Source organism: Sebastes fasciatus, chromosome 11, assembly GCF_043250625.1.
Source record: "Sebastes fasciatus isolate fSebFas1 chromosome 11, fSebFas1.pri, whole genome shotgun sequence".
In the NCBI taxonomy this organism is placed as follows: domain Eukaryota; kingdom Metazoa; phylum Chordata; class Actinopteri; order Perciformes; family Sebastidae; genus Sebastes; species Sebastes fasciatus.
The window spans coordinates 15826996-15849035 of NC_133805.1; the positions used below are offsets into that span (position 1 = coordinate 15826996).

At 38.9% G+C, this 22040-nt stretch overlaps 2 protein-coding genes across 2 annotated transcripts in view; one reads left to right on the forward strand and one right to left on the reverse strand.

Moving 5' to 3' along the window:
• LOC141777100 (neurocan core protein-like) overlaps positions 1-11342 on the forward strand; it is a 45339-nt gene extending 33997 nt beyond the window's left edge. Inside the window, exons 14-20 of the mRNA XM_074651061.1 lie at positions 4251-4364; positions 5853-5904; positions 6112-6218; positions 6692-6774; positions 7415-7559; positions 8663-8845; positions 10076-11342. Of these exons, the coding sequence (XP_074507162.1) occupies positions 4251-4364; positions 5853-5904; positions 6112-6218; positions 6692-6774; positions 7415-7559; positions 8663-8845; positions 10076-10194 (803 nt within the window). The 3' untranslated portion in view covers positions 10195-11342. The remainder of the gene's footprint in view (positions 1-4250; positions 4365-5852; positions 5905-6111; positions 6219-6691; positions 6775-7414; positions 7560-8662; positions 8846-10075) is intronic.
• A 3421-nt stretch (positions 11343-14763) lies between these two features.
• On the reverse strand, positions 14764-20432 carry LOC141777101 (transmembrane 6 superfamily member 2-like). Its single transcript, XM_074651062.1, has 10 exons — positions 20171-20432; positions 18751-18857; positions 18567-18664; positions 17811-17914; positions 17637-17719; positions 17429-17553; positions 16307-16408; positions 16121-16213; positions 15910-16029; positions 14764-15826 (listed from the first exon to the last, which is right to left on the reverse strand). Exons 1-10 carry the CDS (start codon positions 20260-20262, stop codon positions 15617-15619), a joined length of 1134 nt encoding a protein of 377 aa, XP_074507163.1. The 5' UTR covers positions 20263-20432; the 3' UTR covers positions 14764-15616.
• Positions 20433-22040: the final 1608 nt, after the last annotated feature.

Below are 22040 nucleotides of genomic sequence, written 5' to 3' on the forward strand. Positions count from 1 at the left end.
GCCCGATGAACTTCATAAAAATCCATTCATAGAAATTGAAGATATGCTGCTGACAGAAGGAGCATCTAACAGTAGAGAGAACATAACTCCCCTGTGCAGCTATAAAGACGGCTGAGAGGTGCTGATCACTGTTGTTTGTGATTACACCTTCAGAGGTTAGAGATGAGATACATTTTACTACAGGAGGTCATGGCCAACAGGCTGCCATGTTGCACACAAAGCCAACTGTGACCTGCATGAACTGCAAGACAAACAGGGACTGACGGTATCTAGATTCAAGATCTTCCTGATCAATTCTTCTTTGTCTACATGCAATTTCCTCCCTCGCTCTTTCTTTGTGCTGATTCCCCTTTTGTTTTTCCTATCTATTTGGCTGTAGCATGGTAAGGTCAGGTCTGAATGTTTCTGCTTAGAGGTATAACTGTGGTGGTATCAGGGAGCCAGATAACACTGTGGTTATTCTTACGACCCAGCTCGCTAGGGTAAAGGGAGGCAACATAAAACCAGATTTTCTTGGTAAAATAAAGTTATTTTGTTCACAGGGAGCTTAGATAATTTATTTCCAACAACAAAAGGAGGTGAGGCAGACTAAAAGAAAGGGCTTTCCGATGCTGTTAAAATCAACAAAATAAGTAGAACAAAAAGAGGACTCTTAAAATAAGAGCTACAAATCTAACTTACTAAAAAGAAACTGAATGGAAAATACGACCTCACTAACTAACCTTTACTTATCAGATCCCAAAAACAGACAGTCAAAACAGCATCCCTACACACTAGTGACTCTAAACAAAAAACAATCCTACCGTGTGTAGCTGAAGTCAGTTATTAAATCTAACCTGGCCCAACTCCCCATTTAATACTCGAGTACCTCAATTCACAGAGTTAACCATCGCAATTAACATTAGGTAGTTCCTGAAAGGAGCATAACAACTAGAGATACGTTGGCGAGTTGTTCACATCAAATTCCAGCCGCATCGACTGTCAGATTGGCCAAACATTTGAAGCCTCAGCTACAAATTGCCTCCTTGGGATTGAAGGACCGAGCCGGTTCCTCCAATCAGGAACCTCCAGCTCAGAGAAAGGCAGCGCCTCGGCAGGTGGAGGGGACCACACATCCTGGTTAACATAAACACAGTACTACAAAACGAGGTTAGACAAGTGAAGAAGTTGCTGGCTGCGGCCATAACAGTCTACATGCAATTTCCTCCCTCGCTCTTTCTTTGGGCTTTTGGACATCTTGCATTACCTGAAGGCCACCGTAGTTGTCCATCACGCTTGTGAACGTGGGTAACGTGAGCCACAGAGTGCAAAACCATGGTATTGCCAGCTGCTGTCTGACTTTTGTTGCACATAAAGTAGTGTTATTAGGATAAGGATGGCCTCTGAGCGAGGCGAATGGCGTTACCACGGTTTTGCACTCGGCAATCTGCAGCCACACCACTAAATGCCCCCAAATCCTACACACTGTACCTTTAATATCTGTGGTTTTAGATCATCGCAGACAGTGTTGGGAATCAACAAGCACTCCTGCTTTAAATAGGATCTTTGCATTAATGTGTTCCTTGTTTTCCCGAGTATTTAAGACATTAAGTACCCATGATTATGTGTACTGTGATTGAAGATTTTATCCATCCATACCTAGACCTCCAACTTTAAAACCAAACTGTGCCCCTAATACATTGACATTTTTATAGTGCGAGCTTTAGTGTAGCCCACTACGTCCCAAAGTAGACACCTGCACAGAGGTACTGTGACACTTTACATGGTGGAATAAATCTGCCTTAAGGGTCCTAATTTGTTCCTTAACATATACTCAGCTCATTAGGGAGCCATACTTCAAGGAAGTGATCACTTGAGGAACTAGAAGGGCACTCAGAGAGCGCAGACCTCTGCCAAGGCCATGCCCTATCTGTATCGGCTCTGTGATTCGGATCACTTCCAAAGTTTAATTGGTTCTTCCTTGGCCCATGCTTCACCCTTCCACCAAGTTTCATGAAAATCAAGCCTGTAGTTTTTTCTGTAATCCTGCTGACAAACAAACAAACTGAACCGAAAACATAACCTCCTTGGCGAAGATAGTAAGTGAACCACATACAGTAACATACTTATTCATATCGGACTGTGAACACTTTAAAACTTACTGAGCGCCAAGTTTTGTCTGTTGAGTGTCACAGAAAGACGGACGGACGGACAGACAGGCAATCAAACTGACAGCCAGCAGCTGAAGCGTGGGTATGCTGGAGGGCTTTGTTATGGATTTGCAGAATTTGCAGTATTATCTCTCTGAGGAGCAGCTTCCCCTCTGCATAATGGATGAGAGGGACGAGAGGATCAGACTTTTTATGTTGAACAACAAAGAGCTGGACTAATTTTAATGGAGAGAGTCGGTGGTGTGTGTTTAACTATGAACTGCATTACGAGGTCATTCAAGGTCATAATTAGCTTTTTCATAAGTAAATATATGTAAAAAACTTCTATCACTGCAGGAAATCCAGCCTCTGCACTTTTTTGGATAAATACACTCGTGTGTGATTTTCAGATTAATTCTCTCTTCCCTAACCATTTGGAGATTATCTCACAATTTGAATCAAAGCTGAGTTTCACCCACACGGTTTCATTTCATCTCTAATAAATGTGTTTGGTACAACTACGTTTAAAACAACAAATCCTTGATTCAAATTATCCGAGTTGTTTCACCAGTTTCCAACAGTTTCCCCATAGTCTTGTAAATCAAAGATTTATTTCATACTAAATTGTGCTGTCACAGCGTCTCCTCATACTGTAAAAATAGGACATTTTCATTTTCTTTAAGTGATCTAAACCAATGAACCAAGCTGTCAAAGAAATCTATTTCTTCAATAAGAAAAGTGACATTTGAGAAAACTCTCCTGCTACTTATGCTCTTAAATTGCTATTTGATCTTACAGACAAACAACATTGTTTGATCGATCGCACAACTTCGAGCCTGTTTGAGAGAAAATGCATTAGCATAAATCTCTGGTTTCAGATCCTATATCTGTCCTCAAAAAAGCACCCTCAGCTGCCATTTTTATAAACGGATAGACACCCTCTGCTGTCAGATTAAAGTTAGATCAAACATCAAACAATTTGAAGCAAAAACATCAACGTCAAAGCGAAAAAAAAATGGATTATAGAAAAGATTCAAAACTTACTTAGTCCCAGTTGTACCTTGCATGTTACAACATACTTAATTGATAAAGCACAGTTTAGTCTAGATTAGACGTTAAGCCTTATTGCAACCAACCTTCAGTGTGTCTAGTATGTATGAAGCTAAAGGTCATTCTAGTTTGATCCGAGACATTTAGCTCTTTAAAGCCACTGACCTTTTTCAGCGTTTCCAGCTTTTTTCTTGGAACTAAGTAACCGTTAATATGTGAGGACTTTGAGGTGAGTTTAAACTTATAAGGAGCTTTCTTTTTGCTCTCTCGCTGTGAGTTTTAATAGATTTCTGCAGTCCTAGGGTACATCTGTTATTCTGGGTCCATAAACCCCCCACAGTGGTGAAAGAAGATTACATGCCCTCCATTTACAATGATAAAGTGATACTCTATTGATCCGTGTGGAGAAATGTTCCTTTCGCTTGCTTTCTTTCCCCGCAGAGAGGTTAGAGAGCACAGTAGCGCAGCAGCCCCGGAGCTGGTATCTGTTGTTGCTTAAGGCTTCTTCAGCAGGGAGGATCGCTGCCAAAATGAGGGCTTGAACCCAGATCCTCTGGTCAGGTTCATCCTCTCTGCTGACTACTCCACCAAATGTATGTCTATATGTCTATGCTGTAAAGGAAAAGCAATGCAGCGTGCTATTTCTTCCTCCTGCACCCTTGTTGTAAATGGAGACAATGGATAAGAGACAAAAGATTAGATTAGACATACATCAAGTCTCACGCTCTGTACTGTAAATGCAGAAGAAAGGATGTAATAACACTTGAAGGGCTTTTAGAGTGTCTTCCTCTGTGAGAGAATGAGGACAAATAAGGAATGTAAATGGGATTAGACTGTCTATATTCTCCTCACACCCAGTTTGAATTACAGTATGATACTGTTGTACTCACCAACATGGACACATTTCACTGTTTAAAACAGGACTAATGACCAGCTCGTCTTGTGTCCGTATTTAATTGGCAGCAAATGCCCTTACAGTTTTTATTTCTTTATGAACAGCACGTCTTACATCCTTTTTCATTTTAACTCTAATGAGATCCGCAACCCGCCTGCTTTTTTCCCTTCTCACAGATGTTGATGACTGCCAGTCCGAGCCATGTGAAAATGGAGGCACTTGCATCGACAAGATTGATTCATTCCTCTGCCTTTGTCTGCCCAGCTATGGAGGAGACACGTGTGAGAAAGGTGAGAATGAGAATAACTGCATCAACAAATTCAGTCCATCGAGCAACCACAGCGGTGAACTTGTTAAGATTCCCCGATCAAATGTTTTTTGCAAACTGTGCTGGTGGAAATAATCCTGATCAGTGTGCAGCGTCTGTTACGGCTGTATGTCATGACACAATATCACAAAGATGCATCTCTCAGCAGCTATCACACACAGTGTATATCTGTGTGTGTCACAGGGCTGCAGGGTGACAGATACTGACTGAAATCCTGCAGGCACAACAATATACACACTGTTTTCCATGCATCAGTTAGTACAATATTTGTACAGATTTCAGTCAGCATATGTCCATGATATGAAACAATAAGACTGTTCTGATGTGTTTTGTGTGATAGTGATACTGCTTTTGTGGTTAGAGATCATTGCTGTAACTGTATTGTATGTAGTTTAAAGGTGCCCTGTGGCATTTTCTCATAAACAAACAAAAGTCATGTTTACATTCACTGCTCTGTGAGGTATCATGGAGGTCAAACAAAGGTGCATGTATTTCCTATGTTTCTTTTGAATATCTTAAATTCTGCATTGTTTATATCCACATTTGCTGGTTTGCAATCTTCTTCCTCCATGCTTTATTGGTGTATTGCCATGCTTCTTTGTGTGTTACTGCCGCCAACTGTTCAAAAACTCCACAGGGTACCTTTAAGTATAAACATTTGTTGATAATACTGCTGTTTTTTTTTTTACATAGGAATAGAAAAAGCCAAGGAAAACAAATGAGTTTTAAGATTTTTTTCACATTGACATTTTGAGAACCACGCTTATTTGCTGTCTTGCCGAGTTGCAAAGATATAATGAATCAGTCTGGATTAGTGTGAGGTAACAAAAGAGGCCTACGGCTGCAATCAACCCACCAACATGGGGCCGGCAGCCCATAATACAACAAAAAAGACAAAATCTAGTTTCATGAGCAGCATGAGGCAAGACGAGCGTGTCTGTGTAGTAGGTGGCACTAATCACCCCCCATACCACGCACTCAAAACAACACACAAGCGCTGATTCATCACCTCACTGGCTTTATCCCCCTCCAGCTCCAGATCTGTCCTCCTTGTGTGTGCGTGTATGTGTTTGTGTGTTTGTGTGTGCCGTGCACTAGTAGTAATGAGAATGAATGAATATCTAACCTTTGCAGTTATAAATGAATCCCCTGGCTTTGGTGTTATTAATGAATACTAATAGTGCAAAGAGGGAGCCACATGTGCTGTGAATTGAAAACGAGCCTGTATAATTACAGTTCATGTATTTAGCCTCTCAAGAAGTCATATATTTTAGTCTTTTATTTGCCAAATGGGATGCAACGCTTGGTGAAAAAGCTTCTTCTCTCCTCCCATCTTATACGGATCATTTTATCTTCGTGTTCCTACACTTTTACTACGCTTTTACGTGCCCTTCAAGAAATTATTTTAGCTTCTCTCACTTCCCCTCCTCTTTTCTCTTCATCTTTTCAGACGTAGAAGGTTGCGAGCACGGTTGGAGGAAGTTCCACGGCCACTGCTACAGGTAGAAATGATGAAAAACTGTCTGTGCGGTTAAAATAAATATATTAACCTGCAACCACAGGTGACTCATCTATCAGCATTACTCTTTTATACCCTGGAGTTATCCGTGATTTACTTACCACAGCGCTCTGTAGCATTTAAACTTGTCTTGCTGCGTAATGTATGAAATATGTATTTTCATATCCACTTTCTCTGTGTTGTCCCACAGGTACTTCACCCACAGACACACCTGGGAGGATGCAGAGAAAGACTGCAGAGAGCACAGTGCCCACCTCAGTAGTGTCATCTCGGCTACGGAGCAGGAGTTCATTAATGGTATGTGTGTATTTCTGTCATAAACAACCTACAGTACACATAACATAAATACACAAATATTCACATAACGACACAAAAGACACAAATTCAATGAATGTTTCTGAATGTACCAAAATGTTTGTATATTCAGAAACAAAACATATAAATTGAAATAAAATAAAAGTATAGCAAAAATATCACATAGCTGCTAGATATGAAACAGGATGAACAATATAAGTTGATTTAATTTATTTCTATAGTTATTTCTATAGTCTTCCTGATTTTTTAATTGGATGTATGATGAGTATGGAAGACAAAGCAAGATGAGGAATAAAATAAAATGATGCACAAATAAAATGATACAGAAAAAGGCGGTAGAATAAACATGAGGGAGAAGAACAGGTTTAAACAGATTTGAGATATGTATCAGTGAGTGATTAAGTTTGTGTGGATATCAGAGTCAAAGGAACATGTTGTACTGTTGTTTTTTACAGGTCTGGGTCATGACAACGCCTGGATCGGTCTGAATGACCGCACAGTGGAGGAAGACTTTCAGTGGACTGATAGCAACGATCTGGTCAGTGATCAGTTTTGAATTGTTCCGTCTTTAAGAATCTCCAACTCCTGTTTTTAAAGAGGACCTATTATGATTATTTTCAGGTGCATAGTTGTATTTTGTGTTTCTACTAGAACATTTTGAACTTTAATGTTCAATAAACGTGTGGGCTTTGTAACTTTGCTGACTTTTTACATGCACAAAAAAAGTATATGATACACTAAAGGAAAGGGAAAAAGCAGAATATGTCCATATATATATTTTGTTAGTATTAAAAAAAAACTCAGATATTATTGATTAAAAGTTTAAAACTTAAAAACGATCGATGAGATTTGATAGACAGCGGCCTTCCAATGTCAGCAGACAACCCCACTGCTGGGCAGAAGTACTTCAAACCAGAGAGAAAAGCACAGAGAAAAACACAAATAAAGAAATGTTAACATTGGCAGAAAGTTTTGTATTCATAATGGACCCATTGCTCATAGTCAGAAACTGATAAGAGAAAATTTGTTTTCAGGTCCTTCAATGCTTTTTATTTTTAGCATTTTAATTAAAACTGTGTCCCCATTTATGTGCAAGATCTCATGAGTAATCTTACCAACGACATTCAGAAGATTGGAGGCTGACAAATGAACGCAACTGTTGTTGTGTTGTTGTGCAGGTATATGAGAACTGGAGGGAGAGCCAGCCGGATAACTTCTTCGCGGGCGGGGAGGACTGTGTGGTGACCATTGCCCATGAGGACGGCAAGTGGAACGACGTGCCCTGCAACTACAACCTGCCCTACATCTGCAAGAAAGGCACAGGTACTGTAATACTGCTGGACTCAATGTAACCAAACAGCACATGAAATGTGCAAACCAACAATAACTTGTTTGACACATTCAGGTTCAGTGTGACTTTCTCATCAAATCAAAGCTTAATCAGTTCATGAAGAGAGATTTGTGCCGTCTTCATACAATGGGGTTGCTTGTGTGTTATCGCTGAGCAGCTGGCCACCTGTTAGTCATCACTGCTCATCATCACTTTGTGTGCAGAAAAGATTCAGCGGTTGGTCAGACTTCAGTAGCCGTTTGGCGCCACTTGCACTTTTCCTCTATTAAAGGTCACAGCGGCAGATGCTCCAAAGAATCGACGGCAAACACAAACTTAAGTGGAGATTGCGATTCAGTCTCAAACCTGTATTGATTTTCCGGAGCAATATCAATCTCAATCTTCCCCTTATTGCCGTCTCTCCTCGGGGCTCACTTACACGTGTTCAGACAGCAGAACCGTTAGTTGCAGTTATTACCAATTACTGCGTTGTTCACAAATATGATCTGAGCCTTTTCCTAATACTCTCCCACACCTTCCGTCTGCTAGCCGACTCAGCCGAACCTGAATGTGAATGCAGCGAGAGCTTGTAGGATGCAAAGAAAACTAAAGACCGGGTCACGCTGGAGAAATGGAGGCTGGTCAGGAGGAGTTAGAAAAGGATGGATAAAGATGGAGGAGGACATGGAGAAAAGGATTAAGTAGTTGTTTGTCTGGCTGTGGTCTCATGGCTCCATGGTTTGGCTCCAATCCCCGTCTACTGCAGAGACCCATTACCTCCTTATGGCCTCTCTACAGATCACACTCGTTTACAGCAACGAGGCTGCCATCTAGAGGCAAAACACACCTGCAATATTGAATTTGGTCAAAACCTAACAATATGGACAGCTCACTAATAGTTGTCTCTTTTGCTGTAGTATTTGTATTTAACAGATACATAATAAGTGGAATAAGTTAACACTATTATACTGGGTATTTCACCGTGGAGAGTCATACAAATTTAGACTTTTGGCACCGTACACATCTCTGGATTGATGTGAAATAGATCCTGGATGTATACCAACTGTATATGCTTTAATTGGATTCTTTTCTGCAGTGTTGTGTGGGACCCCGCCCGCAGTGGAGAACGCCCATTTGATAGGTCGGCGGAGGTCACACTATGACATCCATGCAGTGGTACGCTACCAGTGCTCTGAGGGCTTCTTCCAGCGTCACATCCCCACTGCTCGCTGCCGGGCCGACGGCAGCTGGGAGAGACCCAGGATCATCTGCACAAAGTGTGAGTGTTCAATGACTATTTAAAACCTTTGTCATGTGTCATGAATGTAAAGGTACGTAAAGGCTCTTTTTCACCAACTGGTTATCAGTATTTTAATCAGTTGTAATCTGATAACTTTCTACTGTCTTTTGTCAGTTTTGGGGCTCCATAAGTTTGTCTTATTGTTATCCTGCTCTGTCCCTCAGTTCCCTCAATTCTAAACCCTCTGTCAGGTTGTCATATTTATTGGCTTTCCTGGTTACATATACTCTAATTTCTAGTCTTTAGGACTTTTGATGCTCATATTCAGAGCAACTTACAATACAGTGAGTGCAGCAATGAAATATAGTATTGTTTAAAGGTAGGGTCGGTGATCTTGAGGAACTAGCAGGAGTACACAACATTTTTTAAAATGATCCAACCGAAAAGCCCAGCCCAGTGTTGCCAACTCTTTTCCAATGAAAGCAGCTATCAGCACTAACTCAATAAGTCCCTCAATCTAGTGAGAAAGTCGCTAAGTCGGCAACACTGACAGTCCATCCCTTCAGGCCTCCCTCCAAAGACACTCCCCCAAAATTATCATTATGAACATAAACAACTAACATGGCTGTTGTAAGTACCCACAGCTGTCAAACTAGCAACTTGTGGAAGACTCCGGTGACGCACAATAAGTACACGGGCCGAGTACTCGCAGGCAGGCAGGCCCGAGAGTTTATTACAGTCCTGCAACAGCCGCAGATACCAGATTTTTTTCTCTCTTCTTTTGTCAAAGCATTTGATTTATTGATTGTTGTCGGGATGTAATGAGAATTTCAACTAATATAACAAAAAAAATTTCAAAAATCCTTTCCAACCCTGCCTTTAATCACTGAAATTGCAATCAACTCAAAGTAAGAAGTTGATTGTAGGCAAACTAGGGGCGTCCGGTGGCACAACATACCTAATACAAGTCCAGCTGGGGGTATTGGTGTATATGTCGGCTGATCAACAACAAGAAGTTGCAGTACTAAAATAACAAGATATATATTTGAGGTAATTTAGAAAACAGTGTCACAAATTCCTTGTTATTGGATTTTAAAACTCTGTTATTCATATCAGCATCAGCCCTCAAGTCCAGTATCAATCGATCTAAAGTACAAATTTATGGTCCCTTAAAATAAGTTAACAGAATGAATATGTTAAGAAGTGCAAAGAAAGAAAAGTGATACTTGTGTATCTACTAAAACTTATTTATTTCCCTCCACTTTTTAGCCCGGCGGTCACACCGGTACCGACGCCACCACCACAATCAGCACAACGAACGCCGCGGCCACAGGAGACACGGAGGAGAGGGACACAAGGCCAGAGAGGACGCACACAGCTACTACTGAACCAAATAATACAACGTCTGCAATGCCTAGGTGCTAACCATGGCCCATAAAGAAAGACAGTAGATCGCCGCCATTTCCTTTCCTGCTTCTAACCACGCTCCGTTTGGCTTTATTCCTCCCGATGAATAAGCTTTTCTTACTCTAACATACAGTTTATCTCCATAACCCCTTTCCCTGGGTGTTTTGATGCTTCTTTTTGTTTTTACCCTGCTTCCTTTAACCGAGGTCCATGCGAACACTAACTATAACACTAACTCTTATTAACTCCCTCCCTAACATCTCAGTACAGTAAATCCTCCTCCTGTCTATGAACTAAAACCCCTCTCTCAGTTTGTCAGGCTGACAGCCGTGTGTGAGCGTGTGTGAGCGTATGCATGTAAGAGAGAAACTTAGAAAAGTGCGGAGTCACTTTTTTTTGCAAAGGTTTGCTTGTTCTACATGAAAAATGACTCTCATCCTAGTATTCTGTTTACAAAGCACAGATGTTATTGATGCAAGATAGCATTCAGTCCCCGGTGACCCTGAGCTTTTTGTATGTGTACCGTAGCTGTTACTTTTTTCCATAGAGCACCTGAATAGCTGGTCTGTTTTATTCTACTGACATGCTTTTTCTAATATTTGCTATGTTTTTGTGTTATGTTACTATTTATTATGAATTGTTTGCTAGTGAATATGCTTTCTTTTTTTACTTATACTTCAGAGAGCCAATGTAACATCATTTTTCTATACCAGTATATAAGTCCAACAATCAACAATAAATTAAATTAATCATTAGCGTCTAATCTCTGTATTGTAAATATTGTGGTGTTTGTTTTTGGCTGATTCCTGATCAATAGCTGGACCATATCTAATCAATTAGCCCCCCCCCCCTTCTCCATCCATAAGCACTCTCAGCTAATGGATATGTCCCATTGACCTAGTGTGGATGGGATTACACAATACTTTCTTGAGCTAACCACTTGATTGTATCTGAATTACTAAATACTTTTGATCTTTGCACGGCTATATTTACATGATGGGTAGAATGTCACTTTTTTTTGTCTTTGGTCCCTTTGATATTTGATCGGTCATCCACTTTTTTGGTGTTCTTATGACTTTTTGTCCTGCTGTTGTGTTCCATTCTTAATAAAGTGAAAAAATGAACAACAGCATTTCTGATTGTATTTTTTACACATATTTATTAGCCATGTCCCGACTGAAATATCTCTACTGGATGGATTCATGGTCCCCAGAGGATGAACCAACAGTTATTAGTACAGGCACAAATCCTCAAAAGGGCTTTAACAAAAATATTTTATACAGCAAAATACAGGGGTACCCACTTTATCTCATGTCATTTTTCACCTATTGCTAGGATCTAATTCAAGTTTGCACTAATACTGCCCTGATATCTGCCCTACACCCCAAAGCAATGTGAATATCAAAATATGTATTTATCATAAAACTAGAGCCTAGAGGCTTTTAAATACAAAATAGGTGGAAATCTCTCACAGACACCTTTTTTAAAAGAAAGTTACTTTAAGGTGATATATGATGGTATGTTGGCACACATCAGGCCATCACATTGATTAAGAAACTTTGTACAAATACAATTAAGGTGGTGCAATAAAGCAAAATGTCTAAAGTGAGGAGTAAATTCGTATTCTTATTGTAGCAGCTACGCTTCCTGGGGTCCACACACAATAAAAACATAACATATAACAAGACATATAACACATTTAAAAAAAAACAACACAATAAAACATGTTAAAGACAAATAAAATAAAAAAGAAGAGAAAAAAAATAAAAGAAGAAAAACACAAAAAAACTGCTGAAAAAAAACAAACACATTTACAATGCATCAAACTGCAATCCCTCATGGTTCTTCATGTCGGCCACCAGGGTTATTTTTAATGTGATTTTTTTGTAATATTTAAAAACTTGCCTTGCTAGGTGTTTCAGTGATCATAGTGTGGTTTACAACTTGTTCCATATTGTGATAGCCCTATACATAACAGATCTTTTGGCTTGACTAGATCACCCCTAGTGGCCTGCCTGGTGGTGTGACTATGTTGAGCTCTCTCATAATTTATTTGCGAGTACAGACAATTTGGAAGTTTACTATAACAGATATTCCTAAATTGCACGTCAACCTCTCCTCTACTCTGAGCCATGAGAGCCTGGCATGCATTCTCTCTATACTTTGCCTTAAAAATTGCATTTTTTTCATGTTAATATGTAACAAAGTATGCAACAATAAACTGTTTTATCACTTTTATACTTTTGGAGATATCACAAATACAATTTTAGCTCCATTAAACCCTGTAGAGTTAAAGATTTCAAAATGTATCTCCTCTTACAATGTTTAAACTACATGTTCTGGCTGTACTATAATATATATTAAACAGATTTTTGGAAATTCTTTTTAGTTTCTTTTTGTTATTCTCATTTCCATACTTTCCATTCATTCTCTATGTGATTTGCTACAACTTATAAGATAAGACCTATAATAACTAAATAAACAAACAAAAAACAAACACCATTCCAACTTCTGTACCTTTATTTATATCTCACGCAAGAATGACTCCTGTGATGCACAATGTGCAGGTATGTATAGATGTTATTTATCTCTTTTACACAAAATGCATGTATAAATAGTTATATCACCATAAATACAAAAGAAAAAGAAAAATGGAAATTGAATCTCAGGTATTTATTCAAATCACACATAACACAATAGCGAACAAAATTAAATTTAGACAAAAAATAGTGTATAAGTCTAATGCAGTGAGGGCCAAAGTGCAAATGTACTACGGAGTATTAGGGCCACATTGAGGGGAAAAAAATCTGAGATTTACATAATAAAGTCATAATATTAAGAGAAAAAAAAGTCGTATTATTACGAAAATAAAGTCATAACTTTACGAGAAAAAAATAATATAACACGTAAAATTACTACTTTATAATATTATGACTTTGTTCTCGTAAACCTATGACTTTTTTCTTGTAATATTATGACTTTATTCTCGAAATCTCAGATTTATTTTTTTCCCCTCAATATGGCCCTAATACTCCGTTGTACCATAGACCTACAACAATTATAAATAAAAATGAAAATGTAAACAAAAAAACAGTTATTAATTTCCATTTTTAAATATCCACACAGAGCCACTGGAGAAGGGCTGAAGAGCCACATGTGGCTCCAGAGCCTCACGTTGCTGACCTCTGATCTAGAGCACAGAGCAGGTAAAATAACAGTCATAATGCAAAAGAGATCATTTCTATAACCCATCTTTAAATCATTATAATTACAATCTAGTTTCCAAATATAAACGAGGATATTAGACATGACAAACACATATTATCGGAAACAATAGTAGGATGGCTCAGGTTTTTGTTTTACTGGAGTGTGAGATCCTATAATCCATTACTTTTAGACAGGAAAGAGCTGTTGTTGCTGAGAGATTGTTTCTTTCGTGTCACCTTGGTACCCCAGCAGGTGAAACTCAATCAAACCCCTTTATTTTGGCTTTATCTTTCTGAGCTTTGCTGCTCACTTCATATTGCAGTCTACGCAACAAGCAATAGTTTTATCATGTTTGGTTCACAAGGCAATTTTCTCATCTCTGTTGTGTCTGTGAGCAGAATATTTTAAGAGAGAAGGATGGCCCCCCAGGCGAGTGGGACATAAAAGACTGTTTGCCAGAATGAACAACAAACCAAAAGAAACACTGCTGTCAAAATAACCACTCAATTGTCTTCAGGTGAATTACAGTTTTATTTTAATCTGATGGTTCAACCACAGACATTGATCTATTCTTCTTCACTTCTGTCTGAACTGGATTCATAGGGCCATAGCCAGGATTTTAATATCACACCTGTCCAGACAGCCCCTGTTATCTGGATAGTTTTCAATATTTTTTTCATTTAAAACCACTTGCATGTCCCATTTTTTTCCACATGATGGTCTAAAAGCTAATTTTGTATTACTTTTTTCTCCTCTGCCATGGCTACATTATATTGGAAAATGTGTTAAATTGTTTTCATTCATTTATTTCCTATTTTTGCAATTGGCATAAAGTGTCAAATTTCAGGACACTGCATCTAAAAACATTGTTATCTTCCTTAAAAAAACCAATATGTATAAATTTTAATTATAAAATGTGAACTTCAGCCAACAACTTCTGAGAAAAAAAAAGGACAATTTTGATCCGCCAGGTGAAAAATACACTTCGGCACCCAAAACAAAAAAACGTTTGGCCCATGGACAGCTGACGGACGTGTCATGTGATCGTTTGTGCGATTGTGGCTCACCTAAATCCAGGGTTCACCTCTTATCAGTGCGACACCTGCAGCAGAGTTGACTGGGCCAGCGGTTCATTGCACATAGGGCACAATGACATCACCAACCGGAGACAATATTGACGTCTGAAGAGATTGTCCTGTTAAACCAACAAACTGATCAGGTAGTCAATAAATGACTTTAGATTTATGATCAACTTTAGTTTTTTTTTTTTAAGTGCAGACAGACATCAGCTAAGACATTCACAGATAATGTTAATATCTGGCTCAAATGATCTGTATCCCAAGTTTTTATTTATTTTTATTGCACAAAATAAAGTGGAACATAAACACTCAGATGCATCACAACTAGAGTTGAAATTGATTAGTTGATGGACAGAATTATTTTCATAATCAATTAAGTAATTTATCATGCAAATACACCAAATAATCTCTTCAGCTTCTCCAGTGCGATGATTTGCCGCTTTTCTCCGTTTTATATCATTGTGAACAGAATATATCTGGGTTTCGAGCTGTTGGTCGGACAAAACAAAACAATTTGAAGACGACACCCTGGGCTTTCGGAAATTGGATCATCAAATATTTTACACAATATAAAAGGCACCAGAGTTTTTCCTTCATCAGATTCTCCACGTGAATAACACCTGCTATTATCTCCCTTATCAGCAACTCTTAGTTATTCCTTTTAAGTCTTCTTCTTACTTTCAGTTTTTAAACAATGAAAACGGTGATAGTTTTTCACTGACTGTCAATTTCAGATCAGTAAACATAAACTTCAAGCTGTGCAGTTGTTGTGTGAATTTCTGCATAGAAAAATGCCCAAAGATGACTGTTAATCTCCAGTAGTGAGTTGCCAAACTGTTGGATCCAAGTTAATAGTCTTAGATTGGGAAGATACCAACTGGATGTCTGCATGAGTCACCTGAAAGCTGATCACAGTCCTCCACTCCATCAACTGCCTTCTTATCAGGGTCCAATAGTCCATACAGGGAGTGCTGTGCAAGGTTTGAACGGTTGACTTTGACAGTTCCTCTCTGGGTCTTAGGTTGAAAATTGTGTTTAATGCAGTTTGTGTCCCCAGAAAACATTAACCTTGTCACAGTGTGAAGTATTCCTCAACAGTCCGTGGCAGGTGTGTGGTCTACTTTTTCTTCTTCTCGTCGTTGGTCTGTCCCTCGGGAACAGGTTTCATAAAATAAGCCGGGTTGGTGCGGCAGCGCAGGGCCAGCAGAGCCGGCACAACAGCCAGCAGCACGTTGAGGGTGATAACAGGCCACCATTTGTCTGCCGGGACTCGATACGTGAAGGGAGTGCGAGAGTGCAGAGATGCTCCAATATGGCACCACTGGGTCTGAGAGGACAGCGGGAGGAAGTCAGCTTTTATGCTTTTTCAAAGAATATTAATAACAGCAAAGACATAATAACCACAGTTACCTGAGCCATGGCGCCAGCGAAGAAGAGGGTCCAGTCCAACATCCAGCTGCATCCAGGTGTTTGCAGACCATAAGTGAAGACCGCCAGCAGGGGCACAGCATAGAACAAATACACCATCATCTGCAGGAATGGTGCACAAAAAGATCACTTATTTTGAACAAGAACATACAGTATATGTGGTTTAATCCGGTGTAATTTTTTCCATACTAACCATAACCCGGGGGAAGCCAACTGGGTCTTTGAGGTAGGGCTCGTATTGGTAGATGTAGGTGAAACAGGCATCTAGAGGACAGTCCAGCACCACCTGGAGCAGAGCAGGAGGAGCATGTTATAGCATCCATACTGCACACGTGACCTCATGTCTCAGTGAGTTCATTAATGCTGGACAGATACTCACAAAGCCTCTGAAAACAGAGAAGGCCATTGCTCCGAGCAACAGAAGAGACAGAAGCAGGTCAACAGGTCGAGACAGCAGACCTTTCTTCTGCTCCACTGAAATCTAGTCAACACAGGAAAAAATATATCGTACATTCAGCCTTTTAAATTACTTCAAATGGTCATTAGAGCTTAACCAATATAGGCAGATTTGCATAACGCTGCATTTCAGAATCAGGATGACATTTATTTAGCCAAGTACAGACATACGGTTTTATGCAGCTCTCTCAATGTACTTACAGAGATAGAAATGACAACAAAGCTGGACAAATAAAGGTGAGGAATAGACAGGACTGTTATGTACAGAAGTAGTGAGAAAAATATAGTATATAAAAAATTGTATATAAATATATATAAAAAGCACCAATGACCAACAATAAAACAAGAATAAAATAAAATAAAATAAGAAGTCTATAGACAAGTCAAGTGTTCTGGAAGTTGTAAACTGTACAAATGGTGTAAAGAAAAAACTGAATGGATAAACATGGACTGGATGATTATGTGCAATATGTACATGTAAAGATCTTGATTTGTATGCATGTTTGTCTTAATTCATGTTTAAAATGTTTTTTTTTTGTAGTTTTTTTAATATTTTGTATTTACTGTGTCATTTACGGTTACTGTCCTGGTTCATAATAAAGCCTGTTGTTAAATATGTGCTGACAAATCTTTATCACAGCTTTTTTATATACTAATTTGTGGGATCAAATGAGTTTATAATTGCCCAATATAGTCGGGCTATTAGATTCTTAATGTTCAGTATCAGCCTCAAACATCCATCATCAGTCAGGCTTTGATATAATCACACAAGTAAATAAGCACAAAGTTGCTCCTCTGTGGCAGAGGTTCCTAACCTGGGGGTCGGGACCCAGACAAGGGGTCGCGAGATTATTATCAGAGTGAGGAAACAAGGAGAAAACAAATATCTGCTCCACTAATAATGTTAATTTTTCATACTGTTCTTTGCTTTTTTTTCTTACTGTAAAGATGAATACTGCACAGTTTCAAATGAAACTCTAAAAAGTAAGAGGGTTGGGCACCACTACTCTATAGATACATTACAGAATATTGTACAAGTCTTTACCTTGTCTGCTGTGATGACAGGCACCTCTCTGCGTTGGCTGAAGAGCACAGAGGCCGCCCAGAAAGGCATCAAAAAGAAGGGGATGTTCCTCCAAAAGGGTGGTCGAATGTTAGACCCGTATTTACCTGCACAAATGAGAACATCAATAATAGAAAACAGACACAAACAACATGGACGATGTGTTGAATCAAAGGTAGGCAGCTCTCACCAATGACCACTCCTGGGATGTGAACAATTTGATGTGCGATTGAGGAGCCCACCCACAGCAGCGCCAGGCTACGATAGGACTTCCTGCGTGGACAGAAAATCAACAGGTTTCTTAGAGGACTCACTGAACACAGACTGTAGCGGACAAGTTTCTGATGGGGATGCCACAGCTTACCCTTTGAACATGCGGTGGATGATGTTGAGGAAGAGGACCATGTGAACGATTCCTTCCCAGTACGACATCATCACAGCATAGGCGGTACTCAGATGAGGCTCACCCTGAAGAGATGGCATGAAATGAGGAATTTTAACTTTTGACATATAAACGTTTGAAATACAAACCATCATTAAAGAGGACCTATAATGCTTTTGTGCTTTTCCCCCCTTTCCTTTAGTGTGTTATATAGTTTTTTGTGCATGTAAAAGGTCTGCAAAGTTACAAAGTCCACGCCAAAGGGAGCTACTATCCCCCACAGAAACACTGCTCCTGAACTGCCTGAAATGCCTTGATTCAAGTCCTGCCTTTTCTTCCATAACGTGGTGATGTCACCAAGTAACACATTTGCATAATACCTGCCTAGCGGCTAGTTTGGCACGTCCTCAACAAAGCTAGTTAGAGCGGAGTCCGATTAATTCGGTTGACCAATTACAAAAGAGTGGGCCAGCTGACCAATCAGAGCAGACTTGGCTTTTCGGGAGGGGGGAGGCAGGAGCCTCAAATGGAGCATTTCAGACAGAGGGTGAAAAGAGGCGCTGCAGCACAGCTGGTATAAGAAAAATAAAGCGTTTCTTGAACATTAAAGCATGTAAACATGTTCTAATAGAAACCCAAAATACAAGTATACACCTGAAAATAAGCATAATATGTCCTCTTTAAGAAGTCATCTTAGACAGAGAGGGTAAGGATTTAGCTCAGTAAGGGTCCACTTACCATCTTCAGGTAGAAGCCCATGAAGCCAGAGATGAATCCATCCTGCTCTAAAGCATTAGTCAGGCCCACCATGCAGGCGAAGGAAAACTCTGCAAACACTGGACAGACACATAGAGACACAATGAAAAAAAAAACACTTTCACTTCACTGATAGATGTTAAAGTGTGTGTTTGTCTGGTTGTACCATAGAATAAGGGGTCCACTTTCATCTTGTTTCGCCCAGTGAGGAGGTGGAGAAGAAGAAGAAACAATCCCAGGACGACCATTTCCATTCCCAGGATAGGAAGAGGTCTGAGGAATAACAATGAGAGTTTATAAATCAATTTACAAACTGTGCTTTAAAAACACTCTCATCATGTCATTTATTCTGTTGTCTGACTTTTTATCAATCAAGCAATGAATCAATTAATCAAGAAAGTAATCAGCAGATCAGTCGAAAATGAAAATTATTGTTAGCTGCAGCCCCGATTATAAATAATCTACAAACTTTCCTCACATTCATCACAACATAGGAGGTTAGAAATGAAGGTTTATAGATTGTAGAGTCATTTCATTAACTCCTTATCCTGATCTTTACTCCATTTGCTTTTTAGAAAAAAAAATATCTCAACACTCTTTCATTCGACCCAATGGGCCCAAACTCCCCTACTCCTTTTCATTTAGACATCACAGTCAAAGACTTTTCATTGACTTTAAAGTTTCCTTTGGTGAAATTTAAATCATCAGTTTTGTTTTTCGAGCAACACTGGTCAAGTTCTGCACACCATAACCTCCTGAGACCCAGCCCATTGACATGTGTCCTATGTAGTGGACATTTTGTCCATGTGCATCTGCTTTTACTCTTTTTTCTAAATCAAGTTGAATGTATTCTTGGTTTAATATCACTCTATAGCCATTATTTTTTGTATCTTCTAAATTTGGCTGTCTTTTCACACTGAAATGGTCCTGTGGTCCACTACAGTGGACATATTTCAAAATTAGAAATAAAAATTAAAAAGTCTAAAAATTGTAAGATTTTCTTTTAACCCTAAATAGGAAGGAAATCACACAAAAAGGAAATTAGAAGACACTTTTTTTACTTGGTTTCCAGGAGGATATGGAAACTATAGTTAAGTCAGACTCATTATGTTTAAAAGTGCAGCTCTAATGAATCAATTGCACTGATCTTGGGACCAACAAGGAATACTGATGAATTAGTGTAATACAGTTACATTTTAAAAGTCTCACACTCAAGATAATCAATTAATTAATTTACTCCATTTACTTTTAAAAGTGTTACATTTTCTTTAAATTCCCTAAATCTCTCAAGGCTCTTAAGTGAATCTTGTTTTCTGTGTTCTCAACATTAAATTTAAACGAGGTGAAAAGACAGTGGTAAAGAATGTGATGATGATTGTATAAGTTGCTGAAACTGCAATAAAAACTAAGTTACATTTTTTTTTTTTTAGTTTAAACGAGGTTACCTCAGGATAAACACGAACCTCGCTAAACCTGGTTTCCCCTCAGGCCGCTATATAAGCCTATTAATATCAGCTGCTTTACTTTGCAATGCCTCCAAACAGCAAGACCAAGATGATGACAGTGAAAGTATCATGCACACTTACTCCTGAAGCGCAGGGATGTGGTTCATGGTGAACAAAATTGCAGGAGCCATCAGAGAAAGGAGCAACACGCTGACTTCCACCGGCGGCCTCATGATGAAACGTTGTTGTTTGACCTCCTTTTTAGAAAGAAATGTCCACACAGAAACAGGCTAGTATGAGCTAAACACGAGGCATGTTAGAAGCAAGTGTCCTCTCCACTGGCACCGAGTGAAGGAGGTGATTTTAAGGAGTGCCCACCTCCTGTTGCCTTTTGATCTGTGATGAAACAACACTGCTGCTCCAATACGTCTATCTAGTGGGGGTCAAAGGTCAACTCAGGAGGAGTCACGTTTAATGAGTGAAACTTTAAAGGGAGAGTGGTGCAAAGTGCAGATAATGAATGAATGAATGAATGAAAGACTTTATTTCGAACATAAAATAAATAAAAACAGATACAAAATAATAACAAACAAAACAAGAGTAATAGTGTATATCATAGAATGATAATAAAATATAATATATAAACTATCCCAGATTTATTTACATCCCAAATTAAATATATGAACAGCATCCCAAGTTTATTTACAACCCACAAATCTATCCGGAGTTAAAAAGTAGATATAAACCAACCCTTAACACAACCCTTTTTTTATGTTTTTTTTTTGTTTGTTTTTTTGTTTGCTATGTTGTTGTTGTTTTTTAACTCTACACTTTCTTTTTGTCATTATTATTATTGTTATTTATTTTCCTGGTTCTGTTTTGGTTTTGAATGTTGAGGTTGTTTTCTCTCTAGTGTACCTGATGGGTTTGTCTGTAAGCTCATCTACTTAAAAGTTGGTTTATAGACTGTTATAATTACAAACAGTGGATTGCATATATGAAAACAGCCTTGAAAAAAGGGAAAAAATTAAGTATAAAAAAAAAACAAATTAATAAAAAAAACACAACCCTTATCACAACTCTTCCTCAACTATAACATATATTTTTTGGTATAGCTTTTTAAATTGATTTATATTTGTGCTCCGCTTCAACCCATCACCCAACCAATTCCACACATACACCCCACAGACAGAAATACACATACTCTTCTTTGGACTTCTGGGTCGTGCGTAATGCGTAAAATACGCATTAGTCAAAAGAAACACTTTGGTATTTCTGGCTGCAATTGATTACAGTTCAATTATCTGCTATGTGATTCCACACTACTACAATCTATTGTCTTTCAGTGTATGCTTGTGCAGACTGCCATCTGGTGGAGGAACTTCTCTCCTTCCTGTTTTTGGTGTCTTTTCCTTGATGGCTTGTTTAACTGAATTTCACCCTTGTGCTTTTGCTTTCTAATTTCATCCAGCTATAAATTCTAGGCACATGAGATGAGTCTGTAATGAAAAAAAGAAAAGAAATCCCGGTCATGCTGCACATGTTGAAGTGTTGTCTGGGCTCCTCTGGCCCCTGGGGTTCGATTAAGGAGCCATCTGTCCTGTTTGGTGTAAGATTAAGAACTCCTCCGCCTACAGTCTTGATTAGTTTCTGGATTATATCTGGGAGAGAGCATAAAGTTCAGAACAAAGATTATGGTATTATTTTTTTTAGTCACTGAGGTTGTTTAAATCATCATGTTACCTTTCTTCAACAGTTTCTTTAAAAAACACTGTCTCATACCACTCTTTTTTTCCGCATATTGTAAAGAATGAACATTACGCAACAGCATCTTATGGATGAACATTTGCAAAGCAGGCCTACATCTAATGCATCTTCTGTAACAAAGCGGCTGAAGAGGATTATGCTGCTGCCACAGAACCTTAGTGGCCAGCTGAAAGAGAGAGTGGAGAGGGGTGGGGAGTCCAGAGTAGCAGCGGACAGAGAGGTGATTAAATCAGACACACGGACA

What these genes read in the sequence shown, in the direction of transcription:
- LOC141777101 (XM_074651062.1), bottom strand. Translation starts at nt 20,262, where the DNA reads ATGAGGCCGCCGGTGGAAGTCAGCGTGTTGCTCCTTTCTCTGATGGCT. An exon ending in CACATCCCTGCGCTTCAGGA is followed by an intron (nt 18,858 to 20,170) that starts GTAAGTGTGCAT and finishes GTTATTCCTCAG; the next exon opens with ACCTCTTCCTATCCTGGGAA. An exon ending in CATCCCAGGAGTGGTCATTG is followed by an intron (nt 17,554 to 17,636) that starts GTGAGAGCTGCC and finishes TCATTTGTGCAG; the next exon opens with GTAAATACGGGTCTAACATT.